At 46.9% G+C, this 25,301-nt stretch overlaps 1 protein-coding gene and 1 long non-coding RNA gene across 3 annotated transcripts; one reads left to right on the top strand and one right to left on the bottom strand.

Annotated features, from left to right (window-relative positions):
- Positions 1–342: 342 nt before the first annotated feature.
- On the bottom strand, positions 343–4,622 carry LOC127018277 (zinc finger protein 501-like). The gene is made up of 3 exons (XM_050899799.1): positions 4,468–4,622; positions 2,646–2,732; positions 343–2,190 (listed from the first exon to the last, which is right to left on the bottom strand). The coding sequence occupies exons 2-3, from the start codon at positions 2,695–2,697 to the stop codon at positions 1,277–1,279; spliced, it is 966 nt and encodes a 321-aa protein (XP_050755756.1). The 5' UTR covers positions 2,698–2,732; positions 4,468–4,622; the 3' UTR covers positions 343–1,276.
- Positions 4,623–19,776: 15,154 nt separating this feature from the next.
- Positions 19,777–25,080, top strand: LOC127022434 (uncharacterized). 2 transcript variants are annotated; one of them, XR_007767347.1, is made up of 5 exons: positions 19,777–20,467; positions 21,897–22,032; positions 23,392–23,446; positions 23,998–24,157; positions 24,977–25,080. It is a non-coding gene; the product is annotated as an uncharacterized LOC127022434 (long non-coding RNA). The 2 variants fall into 2 exon arrangements; XR_007767346.1 differs by lacking the exon at positions 23,998–24,157.
- The last annotated feature ends 221 nt before the right edge of the window (positions 25,081–25,301 follow it).

Genomic DNA, 25,301 nt, shown 5'->3' with positions numbered 1-25,301 from the left:
TGCCACGTTCATTACAGGGAGTTCTTCCGCGCTAGAGATATTAACATCTTTGTTATTACTGCCAGTTCTCTCCTCCCCCGTACCAAGCGGTGGCCTGAGCTAGAATTCCTTTTAAGGACAGACTCCCAGTAGTAGTATTCTCCTCCTCAAAGTGAAGAAGATCTCTTCAGAGGTCAGCTCCTTCTGCTTTCTCAGAATCTTGCCTCCCCCATATTCCTTAGAAAGTCATTATTAAATATGTCAAAACCACTTGCAAAAATATCACAGAAATTCTAGAAAAGTGTCATAATTACCTCTTCGTAGTCATTAACAACTCAAAACCATAGTGTTTGAGTTAAAAAGTTTTATGCAAGAAAAACTGTTTAACATTTAATATAAAATCAAAGTTTGACATAGCTTATTTTTCAAATGTCATCCTTTTTCTGTTCATCAACTGACAATTAGAAGAACACAATTAAAAAAGTCATCCTAAATACTTTTAAAAGCCTTATAAAAACATTCATAAAGTGCCACCCACAAAAGCACCTAAACAAGAATCTGAGAGAAATACCTATTAGGATGTTAATTTACTTAATTGCTGCTGAGCACTAAGCTGTCAGACAGCAGCGTAATTTGTGGAACTGTCAATTTAACAACCATACAACCCAGCAAAAATACCGTTCCATAGACGTGGCCCCAACAGAGCATCAGCTGGGCCCACAACATGTACGCAGAGGTACCCAGCACAGTCTTGTGGGGTTTTAAAATAAATAGATGCTAACACCACCTAAAACCAAAAATACCGGCAAGTGGGAGATGTGGATTCTAAGGGGAGCCATCATCCCAGGCTGTGGCCTTACCGCGAGGGAAAACCTAGGCAGCTTGTACAGAAAACGGGTACAGATTTTAGCTGTTTTTTACTGGGATAAAAATCACTCCCCACCAGAAATAACAGAAAAAGGCACTGATCCTTGGAACGTCTCTATGTTCTCCTCTCTGGCCTTGAACGTACCATACTGTATAAGCACCTTTCTTATCCCCATTCCCAAAAGAGGGGCTCAGAACCACCACCGCACCGCAGTGAACATGCACTAGTTAGTTTGGCAGCGGCCTCCCTCTTTGCTCGAGTGTCTGGGCAGTGCTCACAAACACATTTACCCAGAAGAAAAGGGGACAGGCTCTCAGGGCTCCCTCCCCCAAAATTCACGCCCCATATGAGGTGTCCAGGGAGCAGCTGCCTGTCTTCCCAACACCAGGTAGCTGCCTACGGTCCACATGGCCTTCTCCTCCCCACCAGCTACTCCGTATGGTGCTTCTGGTGGCGCACCAGCTGGGGCTGGAACCGAAAGCTTTCCCCACACTGGGTGCAGCGGTACGGCTGCTCCCCAGTGTGGATGCGGGTATGCTTGATGAGGTTGGAGTTGCCACTGAAGCCCCGGCCGCACTGGCTGCATTTGTAAGGCTTCTCGCCAGTGTGGGTACGAGCGTGGTTAATGAGGTCAGAGCTCTGCCCAAAACGTTTGCCACACTGCCCACAGGCGTAAGGCCGGATGCCGTCGTGGGCTCGCTGGTGCTGAAGGAGGTGGGAGTGTTGGCTGAAGCTTTTCCCGCAGGCTGGGCACTTGTAGGGCCGCTCACCTGTGTGCATACGCTGGTGCTTGATGCAGGTGGAGCTGTCACTGAAGATCTTCCCGCACTCACTGCATACGTAGGGTTTGAGCCCGGTGTGGATGCGCTGGTGCTTGAGGAGGTTGGAGCTCTGGCTGAAGCTCTTCCCACACTCGGCACAGGTGTAGGGTTTCTGGCCTGTGTGGACCCGCCGGTGCTGGATGAGATGGGAGCTCTGGCTGAAGCCCTTGCCACACTCCCCGCACAGGAACGGGCGCTCCCCCGTGTGCATTCGCTGGTGCTGGATGAGGTGGATGCTCCGACTGAAGCCCTTGCCACACTCAGAGCAGATGGTGGGCCGCTCTGCACGAGGGGCTCGCCGTGAGGTTGCTGCCACTCTTCCCTCCTGTCTTTTCACCAAGCTGATATCAGAGCAATGCAGCTTAGTCTCCTCCTCCTCCTCACAGCCACCCTGCGGAGCCTCTGAGGAACCGTGCTGACTTCCATGGCTGTCCCCCAACTGTTCCTCTCCTCCTCTGGACCCCACTGGCAACAGCAGATCTGCACTTGCAAGGTGATCTGGAAGGGGATCTACCTCACCACCTGGAAAAAAAGTATGACTCTAACTGTGATTCTCGCTGGGAAGTGGCACAGCAGAGAATGGGCAAGCTGTTATCCTAGGGAGCCTGGTCTGCACTGTGTAGGAGAATCAGTAAAGGGAAGACTGGGAGCAAAGGGAAACCTAGCTGCAGGAGAGGCTGTATGGCCTTGTCATGCAACCCAGAGCAGACGTGCCACGAACAGCAGAGCCAAAGGCAAAGCTACAGGTGTCTCCTTGCCCCCAAGAAATCTTCACATTTTGTCTTCTTAATATTCTGTCGTCTTATACATACTCTTAACAGCAGGCTGACAAAGGCAGGCGGTCTGCCTGCCCTGAGGGGGAAAGAGCAGGTCTCAATATGAGCTGCATGAAATAAAGTGGCTTAAATAACACTGAGGCAGCTCAAAGAGCATTTTGCTTGCTCTGTGTTTATAAACTTATCTAACTTATTCCTCACCCATGTGTGTCTCCTCCAAGGCCTCATGATCTTGTTCTTCTCCTTGGTCCATCTGGGCAGTTACGTCAGGTTCAGCAATCAGGAGTCCTTACAAAAGCAAACAAAAGTAATCTTAGTTGAATATTCAGCAAGAGCTTGTCATATGTCTTAAAGTCTACTGCCCCTGCTGAATATGGGGAACAAACAGAGTGGTTGCATAAAAGAATGGAGTCAACAGAGCAACAAACATTTATGGACATCCTGTGCACTACGAGGTATCTGGTGTCAGATACTTTCCTTAAAGGAGATTCAAGGTTGTCCCTCTTCTGATAAGCGATATACATTAGGACATACACCAGACGTGCTGGACTCAGAATTGGTTGACAGCAATCATAGATATAGGTGTAAGCAAAGAGCAAAACCCAGCCATACTTACATTTCTTTAATAATGACAGCCAAGAGACTAATTACTCTCCGATTATTTTAAATCGAAAATGACTCTTTAGTCACCAGAACCTGATTTTCTTACTTGCTACCTCATCTCTTCTTTCTCCTCCAAGACTCTCAGGCTGAGGCAGCAAAACCCAACAAAACAGGCAATTTGATGTCTTGTCTACGCTAGCTGGATTCTGTTAGTTCCCAGCCTGGCATCCCTACTGAGTTCCAACAACTGCCACGAATGCAACTGTTGGGCAGGGTGCGCTTACAAACGCCATCTGCACCAAAGACAATAATTTTTCCTTCAGTATTTTATTCTATGTGGCAAAGCTGGACAGAAAGAAAGGCAGCAAGCAAAAGGGAAAGACTGCAATGTTGAACTGCAGAACGATGAAGAAAAAAATAATAAGATAAGCAAAAAAGCAGCCTTAGCAAAAAAAAAAAAAAAAAGCCTTAAAAGTTAATAATCTTCCCTACTCTAAATATTTGCTGAATGCTGAAGTGGACCACCCCTGCAGATGGATCACTTCCAGCAGCTCCAAGCCGATATACAAAGAGAGGTTGCTTTCTGCAGCTGTACAGCTCTCAGGACTTTGCCACTACTGAGAATTTCTGCTGCAACAGTTTGGCAGTACAAGCTGACCAAGCTATTCACATGCTGCAGTATGTACCAGATGGCCCATCCCCACTCTAGAGCAGGAGGAGTCAAAACCCTGTCCACACACAGACCTTTCCCCCAGGCAGCTAACCACAAACAGCAGGATTTCTCTCTGAAAGCTGTCAACAAACAGGAACTTTGGAGGAGCAAATCCCTCAGCATTTCAGAGGCGGTACCAGCATCTGACAGATGTCCAACAATCACCATCTGGGGAAACATCTAAGCAAGCAGACAAGGTAGAAGGAAGAGTTCCCTTCTGACCCTGTAAAAATTTCCTAGCTCAGGTTGCCACTGACGCACTGCTGCTATGCTCAGATTTGCTATGGCAGCTCAGCAGAAAGCAGATAACCTTTATACAATTAACAGCCTAGTCTGGAGTAAGAAAGAGTTTCTTCCTTTCCCACGATCACAGTCACGTCTCTGTGAAAGGAGCAGACAAACCTCATCAACAGAGGGGACATTCCTTCACGGATTTCATCTGTTACTAGCAGAGGCATATCCTTGGGCGTATTGGGTTATTGCTTGAATGTGGAAACCGAAACAGGAAGAACGTCTGTGTATGTGGGTGTGTGGGGTTACTGTAGGCAACATCCACAGCTTTACTAAAAGAAGATATGAAGGGTATCTAATTTGGACCTCCAGTCGGGGCTTTGCAAACACACCACACTGTTCCCGGGGCCTCGGCTTTAGTATTGTGATAGCATACATAGATTTTTGTAGCTGGGTCCTACAATTTATGTTCTTTACCTTGGCTACTTATTTTCTCTTCTGACCACTCAGCTCCGTATTCCTCCCATGGCTGTACCAAGCTGTGGAGGTTACGGGACTCATCCTAGTGCAGAGCTCCATACTTTCAGCTTCTCATACTCCTGAACTGCTGTCAGTGGCTAAGCGCTCTCCGCACGGTCATGCCAGGCACGACAGCACAAACCTGCAATTCAGAAGAAGGCATTCAAATCTTCGTCTCCCCAACTATTATCTGGGATAGATAATGCTTGCAGTAAAATCAAAAGGTGAAGACATTTTTATCACAGAAAACAGTTAATTATGCCGCTGCACGCATTTCTCTTGGGTGTGATGAGAGCCCCCTTCCCTGTACCGTCAGATTTGTTCATGAACTACAGCGCTTGTCGGTGACCGCCTTCCTGCCCAGCTCTGAGCCCAGCTAGGGATGCTGGGGGGGTCGCTGGGAGACAGACACAGGAGGCGGAACGGGAGGGCCACTGTGGAGTGCACTGCCAGAGCCCCCAAAGGCAGGGGGGTGTGCAGGAGGGGGCAAGTACGGTGTAGTTTTTGGGAACAAGGATTTTCCACAGAGCAGGGGCAGGGGTGCAAAGCTGCCTGTCTGCAACAGCGATCAGAGGCACTGGGTGGAAACTGGGGAAAGATACGCATTTGCTCTGCGGCAGGTGAAAGGGGATGGAAGGGGGAAAACTGCACTATAGGTAAGGGACAGAAGCAGACAAGGACGGCAGCTACAGCAGAGTGGGGTCTGTAAAAGGGGCAAGCTAGCCCTCCCCTTCTCCGAGCTGCATTTCTTCTTCTCCTCCGGGTAGCTCCTTCCTCCACAGGGCCGACGGACAAAGGCTCTGACACGGGCTTGAAGCCCGGCTCTCAGTGCGGCTGGCCTCCCCGCAGAGCCGGCACAGGCCCGCCCGGGCACCCCGGCCCTGCCCCTCGCTGCCGCCCCGTCCCCCCGCCGAGCGGGTGCGGGAGGCCCGGCCCCGCCGTGCAGCGCCGTGCCTACCTGCAGGGCGCCCGCTCCCGCCCGGCGCCCGCCCCGCTGCGCGCCGGCAGCAGCTTCCTGCTCCGCGGGCAAAGGGCGCTTCCTGGGCGGGGCGGGAGGTGCCAGGCTGGGAGCCGGGGCCGGCCCTGCGGGGAGGCCGCCGCAGGCCGGGTGCCCGGGGCATCCGGCGGCAGCGCCGCCCGGACCCGCGCCCCGCTCTCTGCGCTGCTTGCGGGGGGAGATACGCCGCCCTGGGCCTCTCGGCTTGACACCCTCCACCTGCTTGCCCGGGGAAGCGCGCCGGGGACGGGTCCTCGGCGGGGTCTAGCGGGAGGAGGGATGGATTCTTCGCGTCTGTACCTACTCCGGAGCCTTAAATCCAGTACCTCTCAGCAGGCTGTTGCCCAGAGGCAGGTCCTCGCACGCCCCAGGGTTTTGAAACAGCACTGGTTTTTTATGGCCCCGGTGCAGATTATTGTATTTGCTGAAGTGCTTTCCCTTAGCGCAGTCAGGTGCTTTGACATCAAACTGCCAAGCTTAACTTCAGGGCAGAAGGGAAGCAGCTGAAGTGGGGAGTGTAGTACTTGTCTACGACAACAACCAACAACCCAGTAGAAAACAGGACACACAACAGCACACAGCAGCCCCTTGTGAGGACACCATGCCATGCAAGGTGGGAGAGGAGACAGGAAGTCATGTTGTTCTGGAATTACTGCCTCAGTTGGAGTTTCCCCAGGGGAATGAAACGTACACGTGGTTTTACAAGACGGTGCCTGCTCGCCTTCATTTCTCCATGAAACTCGTACCTGGAGGGAAGAAGGTAGATGACTACACATGTTTTGATGAAGTGTGGTACAAAACCTGAGAGCTCAGGCGTGTAAATGAGTTCTTCCCTCACTGACGTTAGAGGAGTTCTCCCTACACAGTAGGTGACATAGGAAAGGGCTAGCTTAGGCCTCTGCAGTTCTGAACCTAAGCCGTGCCTGGAGACCCCCTTCAGGGCACTGGAACGCTGTTGCATTGGGGTGTACCAGCCAGCCCTCTCCCCAGGCAATTCCTAGCATGGCACTGCACTTAGAGCAGTCCCCACAACGTTACTGCTTACCAGTATAAACCAGGCCATTCCACTTCGATACACCCACTGCGGCACCAGCCTCCAGTGCTATCCCAGCTGGCTGCTTTCTTGTGCGGCGTGGGGGCCTTCACTCCCTCAGCCTCGCACGGTCAGAAGTCTGATTCCGGGGGGCTGCACCTCAGGCCTGACAGGGACCAGCCATCTGTGAGACCGCAGCTTTTCCTGCCGTGGTGACCTGGATGTTTGCCGTTTTCTTGCCACGGTGACATTTGGGTTTCCCTGCTGCCTTACCAGGGGACCGGGAGTGGGTTTGAACACGGAGGAAGCCACCCTGTGGCCACAGGCACAGGCAGGAGACAGCAGATGTGCTTCATTCCACGAGGCCATAGAAACCAAGCAGCTTTTCACCTTGGCCCCTGTATCCCAGCTGGTAAATACACTGCCTTTTTGGGTGGTGTTTTTTTCAAGCCACTGCTTGCTCCAAGGTAAGAATATAGAAAAATACCCAGCCTTTCTGGGAGCTAAAACACCCAAATACGTAGTATGTGCTTAGCGGTACAAAACAGACCGGCAATGAGATGAGGACCCAGATGAGGGCACAGAAAGGAGTGGTTTTCCAGGAATCTGGAAATCTTTCCTACTAACAAAGTGAAAAATACTCTCAAAGCCTCCCAATTCCCTTTCAACTTCCAGCTATTGTTAGCAGGGCACAAGTGATTTGCATTAGTCAGAAACCTTAGTGACTGCGTGCCCTAAACTGTACGGGAATTGCAGTAAGAGAGAAATGAACGGGGTTCAGTGTTGTCATGCTGAGGCTGTGTTTGTTAAGGTTTAAGCATCAATTTGCATTAAAGACTCTTTCTGTTGGAGAAGTGATGACTGATATGGGCTCATTAGACTCGCATTCTGTAATTTCACTGGCTGTGGACAGATGGAGAAATGGTCGTCAACAAAATAAGATGGGAATACTGAAATAGAATGAAAGGGAAAACATAGCCCCATCAATTTACAAAACAGTACAACTGACAGGCACATTGCTGTATCCTCCTCATGCTTGTAGCATATAGCACATTTGCTGAGAAGTGCGGAGGGCTGAAGATCAGTATGCTCACAATCCAAGTACAAATGTATGCAAAAGAATGAAAGAGGAAAGTAATCCTGGTTGCTGGATCTCCGTCCCTGGAGGTTTCTGAAACGTGGCTAGACAAAGCCATGGCTGACCTCATCTGCTGCTGGTGATAGTTCTGCTTTGAGCAGGAGGCTGGACTCCACAGGTCTCTTCCAATCAACATTTCTGTGATTCTGTGACCAAGATGTGGGTGATTATGGGTTACCGTACATGTAGCATCCCGCAGACAATTCAATAATTAAAAGTCGGTAATTTGGGAGAAATCTTCAGAAAAGAGTTTGGCTGTCTTAAAAATGCGTAAAGCAATAAAGTGCACAAAATGGGTGATGTGACCATCTGTTGTGGTTTAACCCCAGCCAGCAACTAAGCACCACGCAGCCGCTTCCCCCTCCCCCTTCCTAGTGGGGTGGGGAGGAGGAGGGAAAAAAGGTAAAACTCGTGGATTGCGATAAGAACAGTTTAATAACTAAAGTAAAATAAAATATACTACTAAGAATAATAGTAATAATATAATAATAATTGTAATGAAAAGGAATATAACAAAGAAATAACACCCAAGAAAAAACCAGTGATGCACAATGCAACTGCTCACCACCCACTGATCGATGCCCGAGCAGCGATCCACCCCTCCCGGCCAACTCCCCCCCATTTATATACTGCGCATGACATTCCATGGTATGGAATATCCCTTTGGCTAGTTCAGGTCAGCTGCCCTGGCTCTGCTCCCTCCCAGCTTCTTGCACACCTGCTTGCTGGCAGAGCATGGGAAACTGAAAAGTCCTTAATTTAAGATAAGCGCTACTTAGCAACAACTGAAAACATCAGTGTGTTATCAACATCATTCTCACACTAAATCCAAACACAGCACTGTACCAGCTACTAGGAAGAAAATTAACTCTATCCCAGCCGAAACTAGGACACTACATTTCAGGGAAAAAGAGAAAGAAGCAAAATGTCTCCAGGTTGGTATAAATGGTAAGCCAGCATTTGCTAGATCACTCTTAAAATACAACTGCCTGAATCTAGACAGCTGTATTCGTTCAGAAACTCCACTATGTCAAGCCTTGGCTCCATTTTTTACTACTTCAGAGCAATTTCAGTGTTTGATGACTTTGAACTTCAGCTGGCTAGTGATTTGGAAGTCCCTTTTCCTTTTTTTGTTTTGACAAAGCTGATGCATCAGTCTTAAAAGGTTCTGTGCTTTTAGTGTTAAAAGTATTTTGTCTTTAAAAAGGCCACAATGCTTAAATAGTTGAAATGACCAAACCCCCATGTCTAATGAGGAGCTTGTTGGAGAAAAGCAATCAAAAAAGCCCTGGTGAGAATGACAGTAGATAAGGAGAAGTACTACATATGGGAGTAAGTGTTTTTCCATTTTGCAGTAAGCTCTAGCTTATCTGCAGCTTTACCGTTCTCTTGGTATTGTGGTGCCGAAAGGAATGCCATGCCTACCGAACAGCCTTTACAGTAATTCATTTACACTCAGCAAAACTGCCACCTGAATAGAAGGAAGGAAGTTTACTAAAGACATTTGAAAGATTGTGGCTGCCCACTGAAGATTGCTTCTTAAACTTATGTATTGATAACCATTTTCACCTGCACTGAAAGAGCTTTTGGTGCAGAGTGATACATTAATCACTCATACGTAGAGCACTGACACTCTGCACAGCTGCTAAAAGAGAAATAAACGATGAGAGCAGTTTGCCGTCTTACTCTTCTTCAACACCATTTGACAGGAAGCACTATTCCAAGTATTTCAGCTCCACCAACACATGCAGTTTTCCATAGCCTAGAGAAGATACTGCTTGTTAACACTGCAAAAAGTTAAGTGCAGTGCTTTCCAAGAAGATAATGACAGCCCTTGGTTTGGATTTGAAGTATTAAAGCTTCCCCCCCGCCCGCCAGTAGTTTCTGATATGGGAACTACAGAATCACAGAGTGGCTGAGGTTGGAAGGCACCCCCCAAGACTGTCTGGTCCAACCCCCTGCTCAGGCAGGGCCAGCCAGAGCCGACTGCCCAGGACCATGTCCAGTCAGGTTGTGAGTATCTCCATGTCTCCATTACATTTCAGGGAAAAAAATGACAGGAAGCAAACTAACACCAGATTGACTGAAAAATTGGAAAGCAAGCAGTTGCTATATCAATGCTAAAATGCAACTGCCCCAATCTAGGCATGTGCTCGTGGAAAAAACAAGCAAAAAAGCAAACTGCCAAACAGCTTAGCAGCATCACCGTGTCATGTTCCATTTTTTAGTACTTCAGGGCAACTTCATTGTGTTTCAAGGATACAATTTCTTCAGGCTACAATACGTGCCAGTACCCTAGGAGGATTCCAGCTTAAGGTATTCATACTGTGTCTTAGTAGTAACTGCTGCTTTGAGCTTCTTGCATTGAATCAAACGTGCTAGCAGCCTTAAAAATGGATGCAGAAAGAAGAGCTTTCTGCTAGGAGACTCAAGGACACTTATGACTGACTGGGACTAAAACGGCCATCAGAGCTATTACAAACACGTGATCAGGGCAGCCCAGGAATAGCAACCCTTTGTTGCCACAAACTTCTTGCTAGGTTTGATTCAAGCTTACCCAGACTGGATAAATTACAGATTTTCAAATAGAAATTAAAAAAAAAAAAAAAGGGTGCACATCCATGGATCTGCTTTTTAATGTGTTATTTTGTTTACAAATGATGATATGCGTTCCCTTTTTGAAGAAATCAACGTCAATGTGTTTGGTCAATTACATATGAGATGCAAAATCAAAGTTATGTTTGTGCACCTGATTCACCACTTACTTTGGCAAGTAACATGTAGCTGAGGAGATTGACTCTATTTGACGTTTAACGTCCCCCGTAAAACACTGTAATCATTGGGTGTTTGCCTAGGTACACTCTTGTAGACCAGCAGTCTGTAGTTGACATGTGTGAAGGTTAGTGTAAGGAACCTGTGATGGACCCTTCTCTCACCCAAAGTGGACAGTAGCTGTCATTGTGTCATTTTTAGGACTCCCTAAGTAAAACGGAAAGAGATAAGGAAAAAAGCCCTTGTAGAGATAAAGGAGTGTAACGGGTGGGGAAAGAGAATCAACCAGTGAGTAAGCAGAGGCATTCCCAGCATTGAGTAACTAACTGGAAAAAAAAATGAAGAGAAGACTAGAACAAAGAACATGTGAACACACCTGTGTGAGTTTCTGCATGAATTCATCAGAGACAACCCTCAGGCTCCTAAGGCTCCCGAGACAGTTGGCCAACGGACTGGTGCAAGCTTGTTAACGGAGGCTATGTTTTATGTACTTAACATACGTGCCCCATAAAACTTGTCAGTTAAAGGAGTGACTGCCTTTATCTCAGTTGCTGATTGCTTAATTACCCAGTTACCTAGATTTATTGCTTTGGCTGCACTCTTACAAAACCAAGTAAGGGCTAAAAACTGGAGAAACCTCAAAGACTGAAAAGTAACTGGGAAACTGCACTGAGGAGTCTTTCAACAGATGCTGAATTTTATCACATCTTTAGAAGACAGATACGATTTAAATAGTTTGCTAGTTAAATAGTCTGAACCTTTTTACTTCCCTGTGCAGCCTGTTTCCTCATACCACGGGAAAGGGAGACTGCCATTTCACCATCTCGTGATGGTGGCAGGTAGATGCCTCTCTGTGCTAGCAGAGTGGTGCCCAAAGACTTGTTTGACCCTTTGAGTCCCCCTGTTTCACGGCTTTGGCCTGTTCTGTCCTCTTGTGTTCAGTCTTCCCTTAACGCATCTGTAACTGAAGGATTAGGAGTAACCGATGACCCCTCTGACCCCTCATACCTAGGAATAACGGAGAATTTTCAAGGAGCTGTTATAAAGGACTTCTGAAAAGCAGTTAGCCACATGAACGAACACCACTTTTCACAAACAGGAGCACTAGATGTCCATTTCCCCCCACGACGAATCGTAGCCCTTCCGCTCTCGGGCAGCCCCGGTGGCACTCCCACAGCCAGACCCCGCATTTCGGGCCTGGCGGCAACTGCGAGCTGCCCAACCGCCAACCGCCAACCGCCAACCAGGCGCGCGCGCTAGCCGCCGCATCTCGCCGGCCGCCACTCCTCCGACCCGCGGCGCCCGGCCGCTGCGCACCATGGGAAGTGGAGTCCTGCCGCCGCCGCGCCCGCCGCCGCTTCCCCTCCGCCCCGTGCTGGCCTACAATACCCAGAACCCTCCAGTGCGCGGGAAGCCGCGCCGCCAACCCATGGGCGAGAACAGGTGCTAGGCTGTAGGCGTGTGGAGGAGGGCGCGCATGCGCGGTAGGGACACGGTAGGCGCGGCCGGGACGCCGGCTATTTAGTCTCTGCCGTCCCTGCGTGTATGTAGCGGGTCTTCGCTCAGCGCCCCCGGGCGGGGGGGCGGTGGCGGGCTGCCCGCCCTCCCTCTACTGCCATCTCTCGGCCTTGGGGGCTTCTCCAGCCTCGCTGCGATGGCGTGGGATGTAGTCGGGAGGGGGTGGGGCTCCCCAGCACCTGCGGCGGGGCGCTTTGCTGTGAGCGCCCTGAGGGAGGGAGCCGGCCCCGTGAGGCCTCAGGCGCGGTGGGGCTAGGAGGCGGTTAGGGGCGGTTGTCGGTGTGTGTTGGAGCCGCCTTGGAGAAGAGCGGGAAAGATTTGGAAGGAAAGGGGGCGATGCAGGGGAGAATCAGTTCAGAGAGGCAGAGAGAGCGGTGTGGAAAGGGCCTGGGAAGAGACTGCTGGCCGAGGGAGCGTGGCTGTAGGGAGTGTGTGCGTTGCTGTGTGTGTGAGGCTTCAAGGAGCAACAAGGGAGAGGGCAAAGTATGTCTTGGATCAGTGTGGCACTGGTGGGAAAGGCAGAACGTAAGCTGTGAACTCTAGCTTTCCTTTTGGCCTACGCTGTCTGTTTCCATTAACAAATGATGCTTGTTTCCCTGGTCACTGAAGGATTGCCATAATGAGTCACACTAAAGATCCACCTAAAGGCTTGCCTGTAAGAAGGGCAAGCGTGGAGTGATGCTCCCTCTGTGAGACTCTTCTAAGTCCAGCTTACCTGCGGCCTGACCACTTCACTTAAAGGTTGTATCTGCAACTTTGCATTCACATGGCTGCAGCTGCGGTACTCTGATCCACTTAGGAGTGTAACTTACGTTATCATTTACATCACACTTTTACAGATTTTTTTTTTATAGTCTTTTACTTGCAAATAGCTGAACACGACATTCTACTAAACATCTTACTCTCACTCTCTTGAGTTGTCTGTATCTGCAAACAATACTACCTACTGATTTCTCAGTTTTAATTAAGCTGAAAATGTAATCTTAGTGGTCTAGAGGAAGAATTCAACATATATAGGGGAAAGTGCCTCTAAAATGTGGAAGTTTTGCAGTAAAGCACTGTAGTTCCTCATGTTTTACACTGAGGTGTTTCAGACTGCTCAAAGTATAATGCGGTCTCCCTTAATTGACACTTCTGTCTGTGGGAGGAAAAAAGACTTACTTAAGCATTTACTTAAGGCTTACTTAAGCTCTCAAGAAAAAGGCAAATGTCATAGATCATGCCCTGCAATAGTGGTTTGAGTCTGGCATTGCTGAAGCTTGCTGTTGTCTACTAGTGTATTTTTAATACCCAGATATATTTCAACATTGTACTTGGTGACTTGTCAGTGCTGTCATTCTTTTATGTTTGTGGCAGAGTGAACTAGGAGATCAGTTTCACTGAGGATGCAGAGTCTGTGTCAGGGCATTGATTAGGTATTTAGAAAACACATGCAAAAAGAGCATACTGAGCAGCAGAAGTTAGGCAAGAGGAAGTGACAGGTATGCATTCATTTTTCTAGCAGTTTTCGGGGAAGTAGTAAGATAGTGCTGGTATAGTCCTGTGTATGGAGGGACATCAGGCAGTTAACAGCATTGGGAAGCCAACCAGAATGGGTGAAGTGAAATGTCTTGTACAATTGTGGGAGAATTGGAAGGAGAACCATGAATGAGATGCTTATTACCTATATTTGAAAGCCTGTTTTTCACCAGAAAGAACTTGCAACTTGTTGTTTGTACAGCTTTAACTCTGCTTTGTTTATTTTTTTCTATTAGACAAATATCCCAGGGTGTGCTAAGAAAGCTAGATATTGCTCTCATATCTGGGGAATACAATGTTTGTGTACAGAAGGGGTCAGTCTTTCCCCATTTCTTCCCTCAGGCAGTCTGGTATTGAATTACTTTATTTTAGGTGATGGTTGATCCAGGAACTGAGCTATATTAATGTGATTATTTGTATAAATATGTATTTTGTCAGCTTCATCAGGGTAATTGTGTTATGCAAAGGAAAAGATAACAGCCTCGGGTCCCACTGCAGCTTCATTTCAATTGGAACCGATTGGCTGACAAGTTCTAAGTGAAACTGTGTACCTGAAATTGCATGCACATGCCTTATCTGCCCAAAGGTAATGGTATATGCAAATTATTTGGGCTTCAGTGGTCTGTGGGTGCTGAAAAGAAATAATTAACAAAGGAGACTTTAAACAGTTCAGGTAATCATGAGAATACTGGAGGCTAGTACTCCATGAAGGTTTTGCATGGCAAGCCTATCAAAGGGAGGCTGGAGTCACTCAGCTGGTTTTCTTGTGAGCCTTCTCTGATTACAACTGCCTGAGGGTCAAACAGGCAAGACAAAGCTTAAAACAAAAAGCTCAAATAGAGCTGCACATAAATATGTGCATAGACACATGTGCACCTACACGCACATCTTCATCATCGCATGAGAATTATGAAGGGCACACTGATGTTAAAAAGACCAGTGTGACTAATGGTGCAAGTCAACATCTTTCCGCTTTGAACCCAGGATAAAGCAATAACTAAAATGCCAACTACCGCTATTCAGCAAGTGTTGCTGCTGTTTTGGACTGTGTGAAGACTCAGCCACTTACTGACTACCTAATAAACGTGCTGCCATTTATCCACGTAACAAAGAACATCACCAGTTTAGTGTGGCAGGCAGGAAGAAGAGGACCTGTGCCATCACCAGTAAATCTGCAGTAGGTTGAATGGATGCCTTTGGGGACCTGCACTGCTTGTGGAGCTCATTTAATTAGTCTACATGTAGACTACCATGCAAGGATTGATACTGGGGAGGGTGCATCTGAGGCAGCATGCTGTCCATCTTTGTTACAGCAAAAGATGTTAATTATTGGTGTAGCTGCTCTCCTTCAGAGATCTTTTGAAACTGAATGATGTTTGTTGCCAATGGCACTAACAGACATCCGGCTATTTATCTGGCTTCATTAAATCGCCCTATTCATTTAGATCTCTCAGTTGCTGCAGGACTGCGCATGGTTTAGAATTCTTGTATTTGCTGGCTTTTTGTGCTTGTTTTTTGCTATTAATTTGAATGCTTTTGTGTTGAAAGAAGCTAGTTTGCAGTTTTTCCTCCCTTTTGAATGTGTAATCATAGGTTGGTTGTTTTCAGGGTGCTGTGGTTTTCATAGTCTCCATATTTGCTGAAACAAGGCAGTAAAAATGACCCACAAAGCTGTATTTCATGGTTGTCGTGGTTTAACCCCAGCCAGCAACTAAGCACCACGCAGCCACTCGCCGCCCACCCCAGTGGGATGGGGGAGAGAACCGGAAAAAAGTAAAACTCGTGGGTTAAGATAAAGACAGTTTAATAGGACAGAAAAGAAGAAAATAATAATAATAAAATGACAATAATAATACTGAAAGAATTAGAATATACAAAACAAGTGATGCACAATGCAATTGCTCACCACTTGCCGACCGATGCCCAGTTAGTTTCTGAGCAGCGATCTGCCCCCCCCCCCCGCCAGCTCCCCCCGTTTATATACTGGGCATGACGTCATATGGTATGGAATATTCCTTTGGCCAGTTTGGGTCAGCTGTCCTGGCTGTGTCCCCTCCCAACTTCTTGTGCACTCCAGCCTTCTTGCTGGCTGGGCATGAGAAGCTGAAAAATCTTTGACTTAGTGTAAACGCTACTTAGCAACAACTGAAAACATCAGTGTGTTATCAACATCATTCTCACACTAAATCCAAAACACAGCACTGTACCAGCTACTAGGAAGAAAATTAACTCTATCCCAGCCGAAACCAGGACAGTGGTCAAACACATACCCAGTGAAGGTAGCAGTGAAGGTTATGGAGGCTCTCTGGTGAAGTTTGCACACGAGAAGTGCTTGACTTGTTGATTGTACAGCAGCACGTATTTTTAGTCAGGCTGAGGTCTTTCAGACGGTCGCCTTTGAGATGTCTATCATTTCTATATGAGTGCAAACCACAGCAAGCAGTTATTTTGGATAGTCAGTGTGAGTCAGCTGACATTAATTTCATTTTAAGGCTCTTGGATGCATGCTCTTCTATGACCCTGTACTTGCTGAGTTTGGGTCCAAGGTGTTGCTTGACAAGCAGAGACAGCCTGTTCTCCTCCCCAGAAGTTCTGTCCATTTTGTTGCTCATTCTGGCTCTCAGCTCTGCCCTACGTGCAGTTTCCTTGTTCCTTGTTGAAGTAGAGGCAGTGATTTGGGGAAAAACAGGAGGCAGCAAAGACAGGTTCAATCAGTAATTTGCTGCTCAAGTTGCAGCCTTGGTACTGTGCATGTTCTGTGAAGGGAAACTTCACCCTAATTTATGGGCTGTCTGTCAGGCTGGGAAATCAGATTCTATAAATGCCAGAAATAAATTTACTTTCTGAGGTGACTGCTCAGCTGGCAGAGATGTGTTGGAACCACGGACTTCTCTAGAGACTCGCAGGAGCTTGACTTCTTCACATATGCTCCTTTGGCATATCAAGAAGTGCTTTGCGCTGTCTCCTGTGGCTTCATTTGGTTAGTCATATACACGCTCAGGCAAAACTGGAAGCTGAGCAGGATGCATGGCACTGCTTTGGGTTGCTGTATGGTGTTGCACTATTTTACATAAATTTCGTTTCCTTGGGGAAAGCTCCTATATTGCAGGTAACTGTAATGCAGTTCTTTGTTGTAGACATCCTCACACCTTTGATGATAAAGCCATGCACCTTACCAAACACAAGAGCTTTTGCAGTGTTGGAGTATTTTTGCAGAGGGCCAGAGGAGCAGTTGTACAGACATGCAAGTCCATCTCTAGCAATAAATCTTCCTTTGCTGACCTGCAGCTACACCTTTTCTCTGGATTTCTTTTTGCTGTGAAAAATCATCTGATAGTGCTAACCTCCACTGCTGCACTTGTGGCATGGAAAAAAGGGAAACTTAGCCACAAGTTCATAGCTGATACTGCTCTGACAGTGGTTGAAACCACAGGATTTTTTTTTAACAAAATAGCTATTCTATCTGAGAATTCTCTGTTCAGGTTCAGTAAGGAAATGATTAGCATGCAAGAATACTTTAAATATTTTTCCTCACCTTCTTCCTTCAAGCCATATCATTCGCTAGGGATCTAAGCTAGTGGAATTTAAAGGTTTCCTGGTGAACAAGCCCATAAAGAAGTGTATACATAATAGCAAAGAAAAGGTCACTTCTGAAATATTACTTATTTTCACCTTCCAGGCTGCATTGTGTGCACTTGTTATTCTTGAAGGTAAGAAAATGTATTTAATTCTTAATAATTCTGTAGTAGCAGCATGCTTTCATGCTAAACTGAGTTTGGTGTGGATGTGTTCTTAGAGGTTTATGCTGCTGGGTTTATTAGCTGCAGGACCAGGACAACATTTGAGTTAGGTTGAAACAAAATTATGTTCCCAAAGTGTTTTAGCTTGCTGCACTTGCTGTTTTAAGTAGCTTCTGCTTGACATTAATTCCACTGGGAAATAAAAGACTTCAGCTAATGGAATTACGTCAGTATATTTGGAATATGAAAAAGCCAAGCAATTAAAAAGAGAATATTCATTAGTTAAGCTTACAGCTTCCTCTTAAAGATTTAATGTTTGAAGGAGTGCTGTAATAAACTCTAGCAAGATAATACTAATAAAACAAATATAATTTGACAGAGCTGGCTTATTAGATATTATTAATTGAGTATGAGTTGTGAGTTGTGTCTTTGTATTTACAAAGTATAAAAATGGCTGATTCATTAGCTGTCAGGAATACTTTCCAACGTGTATCAGGTTATGCCATTTGTGGCTTTATTTCATCAAAAATCTCTTACAGGAGTTTAAAGAAATTTCTCACTTAAGCTTTATGAAACTGGTAAGGAGGAAGACTAGTACAAAACCATCTGCGCATAATCTATGGCACTTGGACAAGCCAAGGTTTAGTGATTAGTTTGAGATCATACATTTCAGTAGCTGGATTTGGAAGTGAATCCCAATTTTCACTCTTAAATCCAAGCTCCCAGGTGATGTTCTAAAACCTGTGTCATTGCCAGAGTTTCAGCCTGATGGCTGTAATTATGTTGAACTGTTTGGTAACAACTTTTTTCTGTGCGCACTGTGTTTTCAGCGTACAGTGATGTGACAACAATAGATGGGAGAGTGTGTGGCTATGTTATTTTTGACCTTGACTATCCCCAATTGGAGCAGCCTTTCGGATCAGCTGGCACAAGGGAAATACATCCTCACAGCGCTGGACGCATGGCAACGCTGGCCATGGCCAACGTATTCGTATCTTTCCTAATGGGACTTCGGGGCTCCGCATGGTCAGGAAAGAGGATGCAGGATGGTACACAGCCACGGTGTGCAACAGCTCTCAGCATTGTCTCTACCAGAGAAAATTTCAGCTACGTGTGCATGGTGGGTATAAATTCTCACTTTAAAGTCCTTGCCTTTCTGTGTTGGGCTGCCTGGATCAGACACTTGGTTATGTTACAATGTATAGATTATGTATTCACGGTTGACAGCTGCTGCCTTTGTTTTTGAGCTCATGTGATAATCTAGATAACACTTGCATGTTATGTTTTTGATTAAAGGTTTGTTATGCTTGCAATTAGTATCTACGCTTGTACTACAAGTCTAAAAAAAAGCTTTTACAGTTAGACACTTAAACCCAACCGTTTAAGCTCCTAAATGTGCTGAGCTCTTATTGAGCTTCCTTGTTTAGTTATTGGGTGCTAATTTTAGACTCTGTTTCAAATCTTGGTTTTTCTGTCTCTTCATCCAGTGCTTGAATTTACCAGCTAGAAAAATCAGATCTTTATTTTGAAATATGTGTTAACATAGCTATTGAGGTCAACCCAGTCCAGCAAGGTTTACTGAAAGCTGCCTTAGCCTTCATGAAGTCTGACCCACAGTGGAATAATGTGCAGATTTAGGGACCTACAAAGTGCTGATTAGGACTCTCCTCCCTATTCTGAGCATCCTGGCCCTTGAGATGTTACAGTTCTTCAGGGGTACCATGACACAGAAGATTAGTCAGGGTTACACATTGTTCTGCCTTCCTCTTTCCTCACTCTCAACACCACCCTCTGCTTGTAGTTTCAGGGCTGCCAGAGGGCCCACAAAAATAAATACATGCTCTCTCTTCCCAACAACCCCGTCTTCCCTGTTGCCTTTCACTCTAGTTCCTGTGTTTCGCAGCCAGGAGTAGAGGATGAGAATGAGTTTCCTCCTTACGCTGCTCCCTTGATATTGTCAGTACCCAGCAAAGCACTCTGGTTGCCTTGCCCTCCCGCTAGCTCTGGATGTTGAAGGCAATTTCATCTTTTGTGCTTCAGTGACTTGAACTTGCCATCTCTGACTCATGCCAGAGCAATACAAGAACATGGAAAGATAATGGGTTCTGATGACACTGCTGTTCGAGGTGACTTGTTATTTGTGCCTTTTAGTCAGTGCCCCTCCTCTGTTTCCTGGAGGTAGGAACCAGAGAAATTTTTTTCCTTCTTGTGCATTGGATGGGTAGACAGAACAGACAAACAGGAGGTGTTCTAGGCTGTTTGAGATGCGTCCCATCTTATTTTGAAATAGCTGGGCAACTGAACTATATTATGGCAGGTGGTTTCAATGTAGGCAGAATCTTTGCTTGTCAGGGCAAAACAATCTTTGCCCAGAAGCAGTTAGCTTTTTAGAAGCAAGCAATTATCATTTGTATGGGAGTTATTTTCATTCAGACTACAGTAATTTTATAACTCAGACATGCCAAATTCAACTTATGACAAAAGGCATAGGGTTTGTTTCCAATTCTGACATAGCAGCTGTTGCAAATGTCAGGATCCAGTTTTGTAGGGAAACTGTTAAAACTTATTATTTGGGTTTTGGACAGTGTCAAAGACAATATTCTAGATGTGTCCCTAGGCATTAATATATATGACGGATGCTGATTCATAATACACTCTTGCTATGTCTTGTGACCTCCCGGTAGGATTCTCCCTTCCTAATTCAAATCGAAGTAAAATGCTTCCTCAGCCTGACAAGGAAATGGACCTTCTCATGGTTCTCAGGGAACTGTTCAGGGACTTAATTTGTTATCTGCCGCCTTCTTAAAAGCAAGCTCTGGCTGCATGCAGGTTCCCAGTAGATAACTTGTAAGGCTGTGTGGAAATGCTTCGAAGGTAGTAAGAGATTTCAAAAAGCAAATATAGATGATGTCCTGTACATCCCTTAAGTAAATATGCCTGTGCTCTCTTTCAACAGGGCGCCTTGTCAGAGGGCTTGTAGGTGACTGTTACTTTTGATGTGAACTGCTTGCAATCAGCCGGGTATGCCCGTGTCACGTGGAAGAAAGACAACCAGCAAGTGGCCAAGACAAGAGAGGCAGCAAATGTCCCTACGATCTACTGCAACAGAGCCCATGTGTTCCCCAACGGCAGCTTGAGCCATTGCCCCACGCGATGGGGGGATGAGGGAGAGTATGTGGCAGAAGTATGTGACCAGGATGGTGTCCATTTGCTTTAGGAAACTTTTAACCTGGAACCAGACAGTAAGTGTGAGCATGCAATGCAAGTGTGATGATGTATTTTCAGTAGGTGGCCTTGCACTGTTTGCATGCCTTGTTTTGTCTCTGGGGTCTTTTCCCAAATGGTGTGTTTTGTAGAGGAATGCAATATCCAGAGAAACATTCCCACATTTCTTCCCTTCCATTCTCTGAGTGTAGCTGTGTTGTAGGACATAAGTCTAGAAGTGTAGTTTGGCTGGGGGTGGCCGAGCAAGGAGCTGCGCTCATTTGTATGGTAAATCCTGAACACAGCACTTAATGGTGTATGCTGCTCTGGCAGGTTTCCTTGTCCAGGGCCTGTGTTCAGAAGGTTTCTCGCTTCTGAATTCTGACAAGATGGTGAGCCAAGAGTGGTCCGCTTCCCCCTGGGCCAGGCCATGCTTATGGTTTACTTGCCAGCAGAGAGAAAAACAGAAGTATAACAAAACCCAGTCAAACTCGGAATTGGGAGAGGGTCCTACCAGGGTTCAGACTCCTTTGGTTTGTGTAATGCTTGAATCCAACTCCAATTACCCTTTGTAACAAGAACCCAGGCTTCAATCCACCCTTGTCACTCCTGTGTCATCTCATAGTTTGCATAGGTGGGAGAGGGTCTATATACGTGCAGGTTAATGTCTGGGACGACTGCTTGGGGCAGTTGTGTGCCTGAGGGTGTTCTCATGTTGCTAAAGCAGTCTTCTAGAAGTTAATTTGGGGAAGTCCTGCTGCATTTCAAGCCTTCTCCAAAGTGCAGTGGTCTGCAAGAGGGCCTGGTCTTGGTTGATGAAGAAAATGAACTCTATCCCAGCCAAAACCAGCACACAATTACTGTAAAAAGAAAAATAAAATTCACACTTCGGGCTTGCCTCTTCTTCTTCTAATGCCGACAGACTCTCGTGTTCATGGGCCAGCGCAGCTCTGGGCAGTGACGTCTTAGCTTCCCAATGAAATGGCGTGAGTGCTGCTTCAGTGCTGCACGCGCTTCCCTGGAACACAAGGCTGATGTACTGTTTGGAATTCTCTGTGATACAGAAACCCAGCCAGAGTGATACAGAGAGACTTACAAGTATGCCTGAGTACCATGCAGCGATACTAAAATGCCTAGTGTGTGAATATATCTCACTAGCTCTTCTTATCATACCTTACAGGTTTCTCAGCTGGTGGTGTGAGGCAGAAAGAAGAGCCAGTGAGCCAGGCTGTTGGCTGAGGTCTGTCCCAATGTCGTGGGTTACAGGCTCCCATAGATGCTTTGTGAAAAGAGGCCCTTTGGTTGTAAAATCCTTAGAGAAAATAAAGAAGGTAGCCTTTAATTTTAGAAGTCAGCTTTCTGACAATAATGTACATACAGGATGTTACAAAAAGAAAGATCAATAAAGCTAACCTAGTACAGCAGGATGAAGATACAGTAAGTGTTTTTTACAACTGAATTTTCCAGGTAGAACAAAAGGAGACGTTCAGAAGAAATGCTGTTCGTGTACCGTTCCATATTCTCATAGTATCACTAGGAGTTGTAATTATTGCTGTCCTGGTTGCGCTGATACGGCATTTTCAGAAGCACAAAGACAGGTCAGGTAAGATATTCTATTCAACGCTTTCAGAATGCAGAAGCCCTATTTAAATAGCCATTCCTGCGTAGATCCAGTTCTCTGCATTTCCGGGCATATCTGACAGTGCAGTTGCTACTCTGCGTTAGGTTAAGACTAGCAGTCTGGAGCTTTACACTGCTGTCCGTGCCGGTGACGGCACATGGCTCTGCAGGGACTGCCTGCCTGAGGCTTTTCCACATCGACGGGAGGACTTTCTGCCCTGCCTGCTGCCAAGGTCCTGTGCTGGGTGCGTCCGAGCTGGTGCTGTGCCTCTGCAGCGTGCACTTGTGGCAAGGCCTTAGGAGGTCCCAGCAGCTGCCGTTTTCCTGTTTGCATGGTCTGCTGAGAGATGGTTTTGTCATTTGGAGGTGGGACGTTGGCTGGTAAAACAGGGCCTCGTATCTCTGCCTGGTGGGGCTCATCTGCATTCGGTTGCTTTTGGGAGCACAGCGTTGGCGACTGCGGGCAGTGAGGGGCGACCCATGTTTACTCCGGAGTCAGTGACCCTAGCCTGAACGTGATGTGACCTCCCCAAGCCCAGGCACCCCGTCACCCACTGTTGGAGCTGTGCGGGTGAGCATTTAACTGGGCTCAGCCATGGCAGTGTTGCGCAGTATGCGTGAAGCTGTGCTGCTGCTGCTGCTCAGGAGCTCCCTGTGAGCTCTGAGGCCTGTGTGAGATTTTAATCCAAATTGAAGATCTTCTGGTTTGCCAGTTCTAAGTAGCTCACACCCAAATGGGGGCAAGATGGGAATGAATGAGAATCACGGGTCCCTGCAGCAAGGCATAAGGTGAGGAGACAGTGGGTCTGTGTGGCCCGGAGGATGGAAGATGATGACCTTCTCTGACAAGAAGCTGTTATTGCCTGGAGGTGCTTTCAAATGCAGTTCAAAGGCAAAGTTGTTCCAGCACACAGCTAATGGAGACAAAAAGTAGTTTGTCCCATATGGTAGGAAGGAGTGGGTAGTGATTTGAAAGGCTTTAAGCTAAACAGAGGAGAGGAAAGGTCAGAAAGAAAAGAGAATTGGGAGGAGGGTGCATTCTTGGGGGGCTGTGTGCACGAGGAGACTGAGAAATACAAGAAGACCAGAGGGCAGAATATCCTCCATGGTGCAGAGCAGTGAGACGCACCTAAGTCAGAGCCGTTATCTTTAGTTACGTGCTCCCGAGCCTCGCTTTTCTCTAGTAAGGGATGAGCTGTAGGGAATTGGGCGATATGCTGGGTATCGGTTCTTCCACCTCTTCCTGCAAATGTTTCAAGTGTATTTGCCCGCTTTTTAATTGACTTAGCTTAAGTTTGGATCACAGTACCAAGCGTTTGACATGCAAGTTTGATCCTTACAGATGAGAGGGACAGTCCCGAGGAACGTGAAAAGGGATGAAAACAGTCCTTGTTCAGGTGAGTATCCATCACTGTGTGGCTTCCTGTTGGTCCCAGAGAGGGAGCCTAGAGTGTGATTTGTCTGAGCGTGGTTTAGTGAGGCCCGATTGTCTTACTGAAGCTGAATATTGTAATCAAGGGGATCTTTTTCTAGCACAGAAATACCTGAAATTGGAGAGATCCAAATTAGTCCAAGTACTCAAGAGCTGCTGACAGCCTTAATACCAGGGTAGTCACATGTGCACTGGACTAGGACTATCTAGATAATGAGTCTTCTGCAGTCTCAGGTCCTTCCTAGCCTAGCGGGCTGTGTCCTCTTCAGCTGTGTGCAGAGACTTATGGTTCCTGTTAGCTACGCACTGCCTGGGGATGGCTGGTGCTCTCCCTTCTTCCAGTTGCCCTGCACATTCGTTAGGCATCACGCTTTCTGGGCGGAGGGGGTGGTTCAGACTGTGCAGGGCAGACGGCGTCTCTCCTGTATGAACTGCAGTGATCCTTCTTTCCATCTGTCTGTCCTTCTGTCCTCCCCCATGCTCTCTCCCCTCTTCCCCTTTGTGATCCTTGCACAGGAACTCTCACGTGGTAGGAGTCGTTTCCACCCTGGCTCAGAGCCAGGCCATCGCACGGTGTTTGGCACATGTAGCTCATCAGCCTGGAGACCCTGTCCCCTCGACACCAAGATGTGATCTGCGGGGAGCACAGGGAGCAGACCCTGCTGTCCCCTCTAGGGTGGGTGTGTGAGGAGTCCAATGGCTTCTCCTGTGGACAGAAGCGATTCCTGCATTTGAGGGCTGAGCACTGCAATGCTAGAGGCGTCACCTGTGAACTGGGAGATTCAGGGACTAGATGTATCTTCTTGGGCTCCTTTCCTGCTACGTTTTGTAGTTATAGGAAGTGATGGAGGTAGTGGGTAAAGTGAAGTGAAACTGGACGCTCTACTTGAGAGGCACGTTAGCGACTTAGGTTTCAATTTACCCTTTTTCTGAGTTTTCAGTAAATATACAAATCTAATAATTTTAGAAACTTGGCTTCAGCTGTGAAACAGACATTTCTGTTTGCTTTGTGCTTTAAACAAGTTATTTCCTCATGGAGGAGGTTCCTCAGCCCAGATGCCCAGAATTACTTCTGGAGCATCCCGTAGCTAGTACCTACCCTCGTGTGAGTCCCCAGACTGGTTACTTTCCTGCCAGCGCTGGATTTGTCAACCAGGGCCTGAGAAAAACACGTTGACCTACTATGGGAGCACTTTGCAGAGGGAGTTGTGATGATGTTCAAGTGAAAATGCTGTAACTGTAGGCGCTGGTCACAAACTGTCCGTGCTGGCGTGTTTGCCAAAGCCATTTTGCCTGTCTGGACTCTGAACCTGGAGCTAGTGTTTTTCTTTCTTTGACTCTGAAAACCTCCATTCCCGTCCCAGAATTAGCTTAAGAGTGTCTAAAGGCAGGCAGTCAGAAGTCAGCCCAGGAACTGACATCTGAACTCCCTCTTTGTTGTTGTCTACGCTCTGAGTTTGTTTTCAAGTAAATGGTTTTTTTTTTCTCCTTTCAGCAAATGATGAAAATCCTAGTGTGCAGGGACTAGATGGTACAAACTCCACTGAGCAAAGGAGTAAAGATTTGCTGAGAAGCAACAAAGAGGCTGACCCAGCAACAGCTGACAAGGTGACATCTTCTTCTGTCTCCAAATTTCAGGTAATCAGAAGCCAAAGCGAGTAAACAAAACAAAAACTTAACTAGAGTAAAACATCAAACAAGACAGAAGAGCTTTAACAGAGCTTCCCAGGGACTGGTGCAATGGATTGGAAGCAAGGTTCAGGTTGGGGCAGGGGAAGTGCTGCTGCCCAGGCAGGGCTGCTGTGCTCAGCACCTGGCCT

Source organism: Gymnogyps californianus, chromosome 1 (assembly GCF_018139145.2).
Source record: "Gymnogyps californianus isolate 813 chromosome 1, ASM1813914v2, whole genome shotgun sequence".
In the NCBI taxonomy this organism is placed as follows: Eukaryota; Metazoa; Chordata; class Aves; order Accipitriformes; family Cathartidae; genus Gymnogyps; species Gymnogyps californianus.
This window is presented reverse-complemented; position numbering and strand designations above follow the sequence as displayed.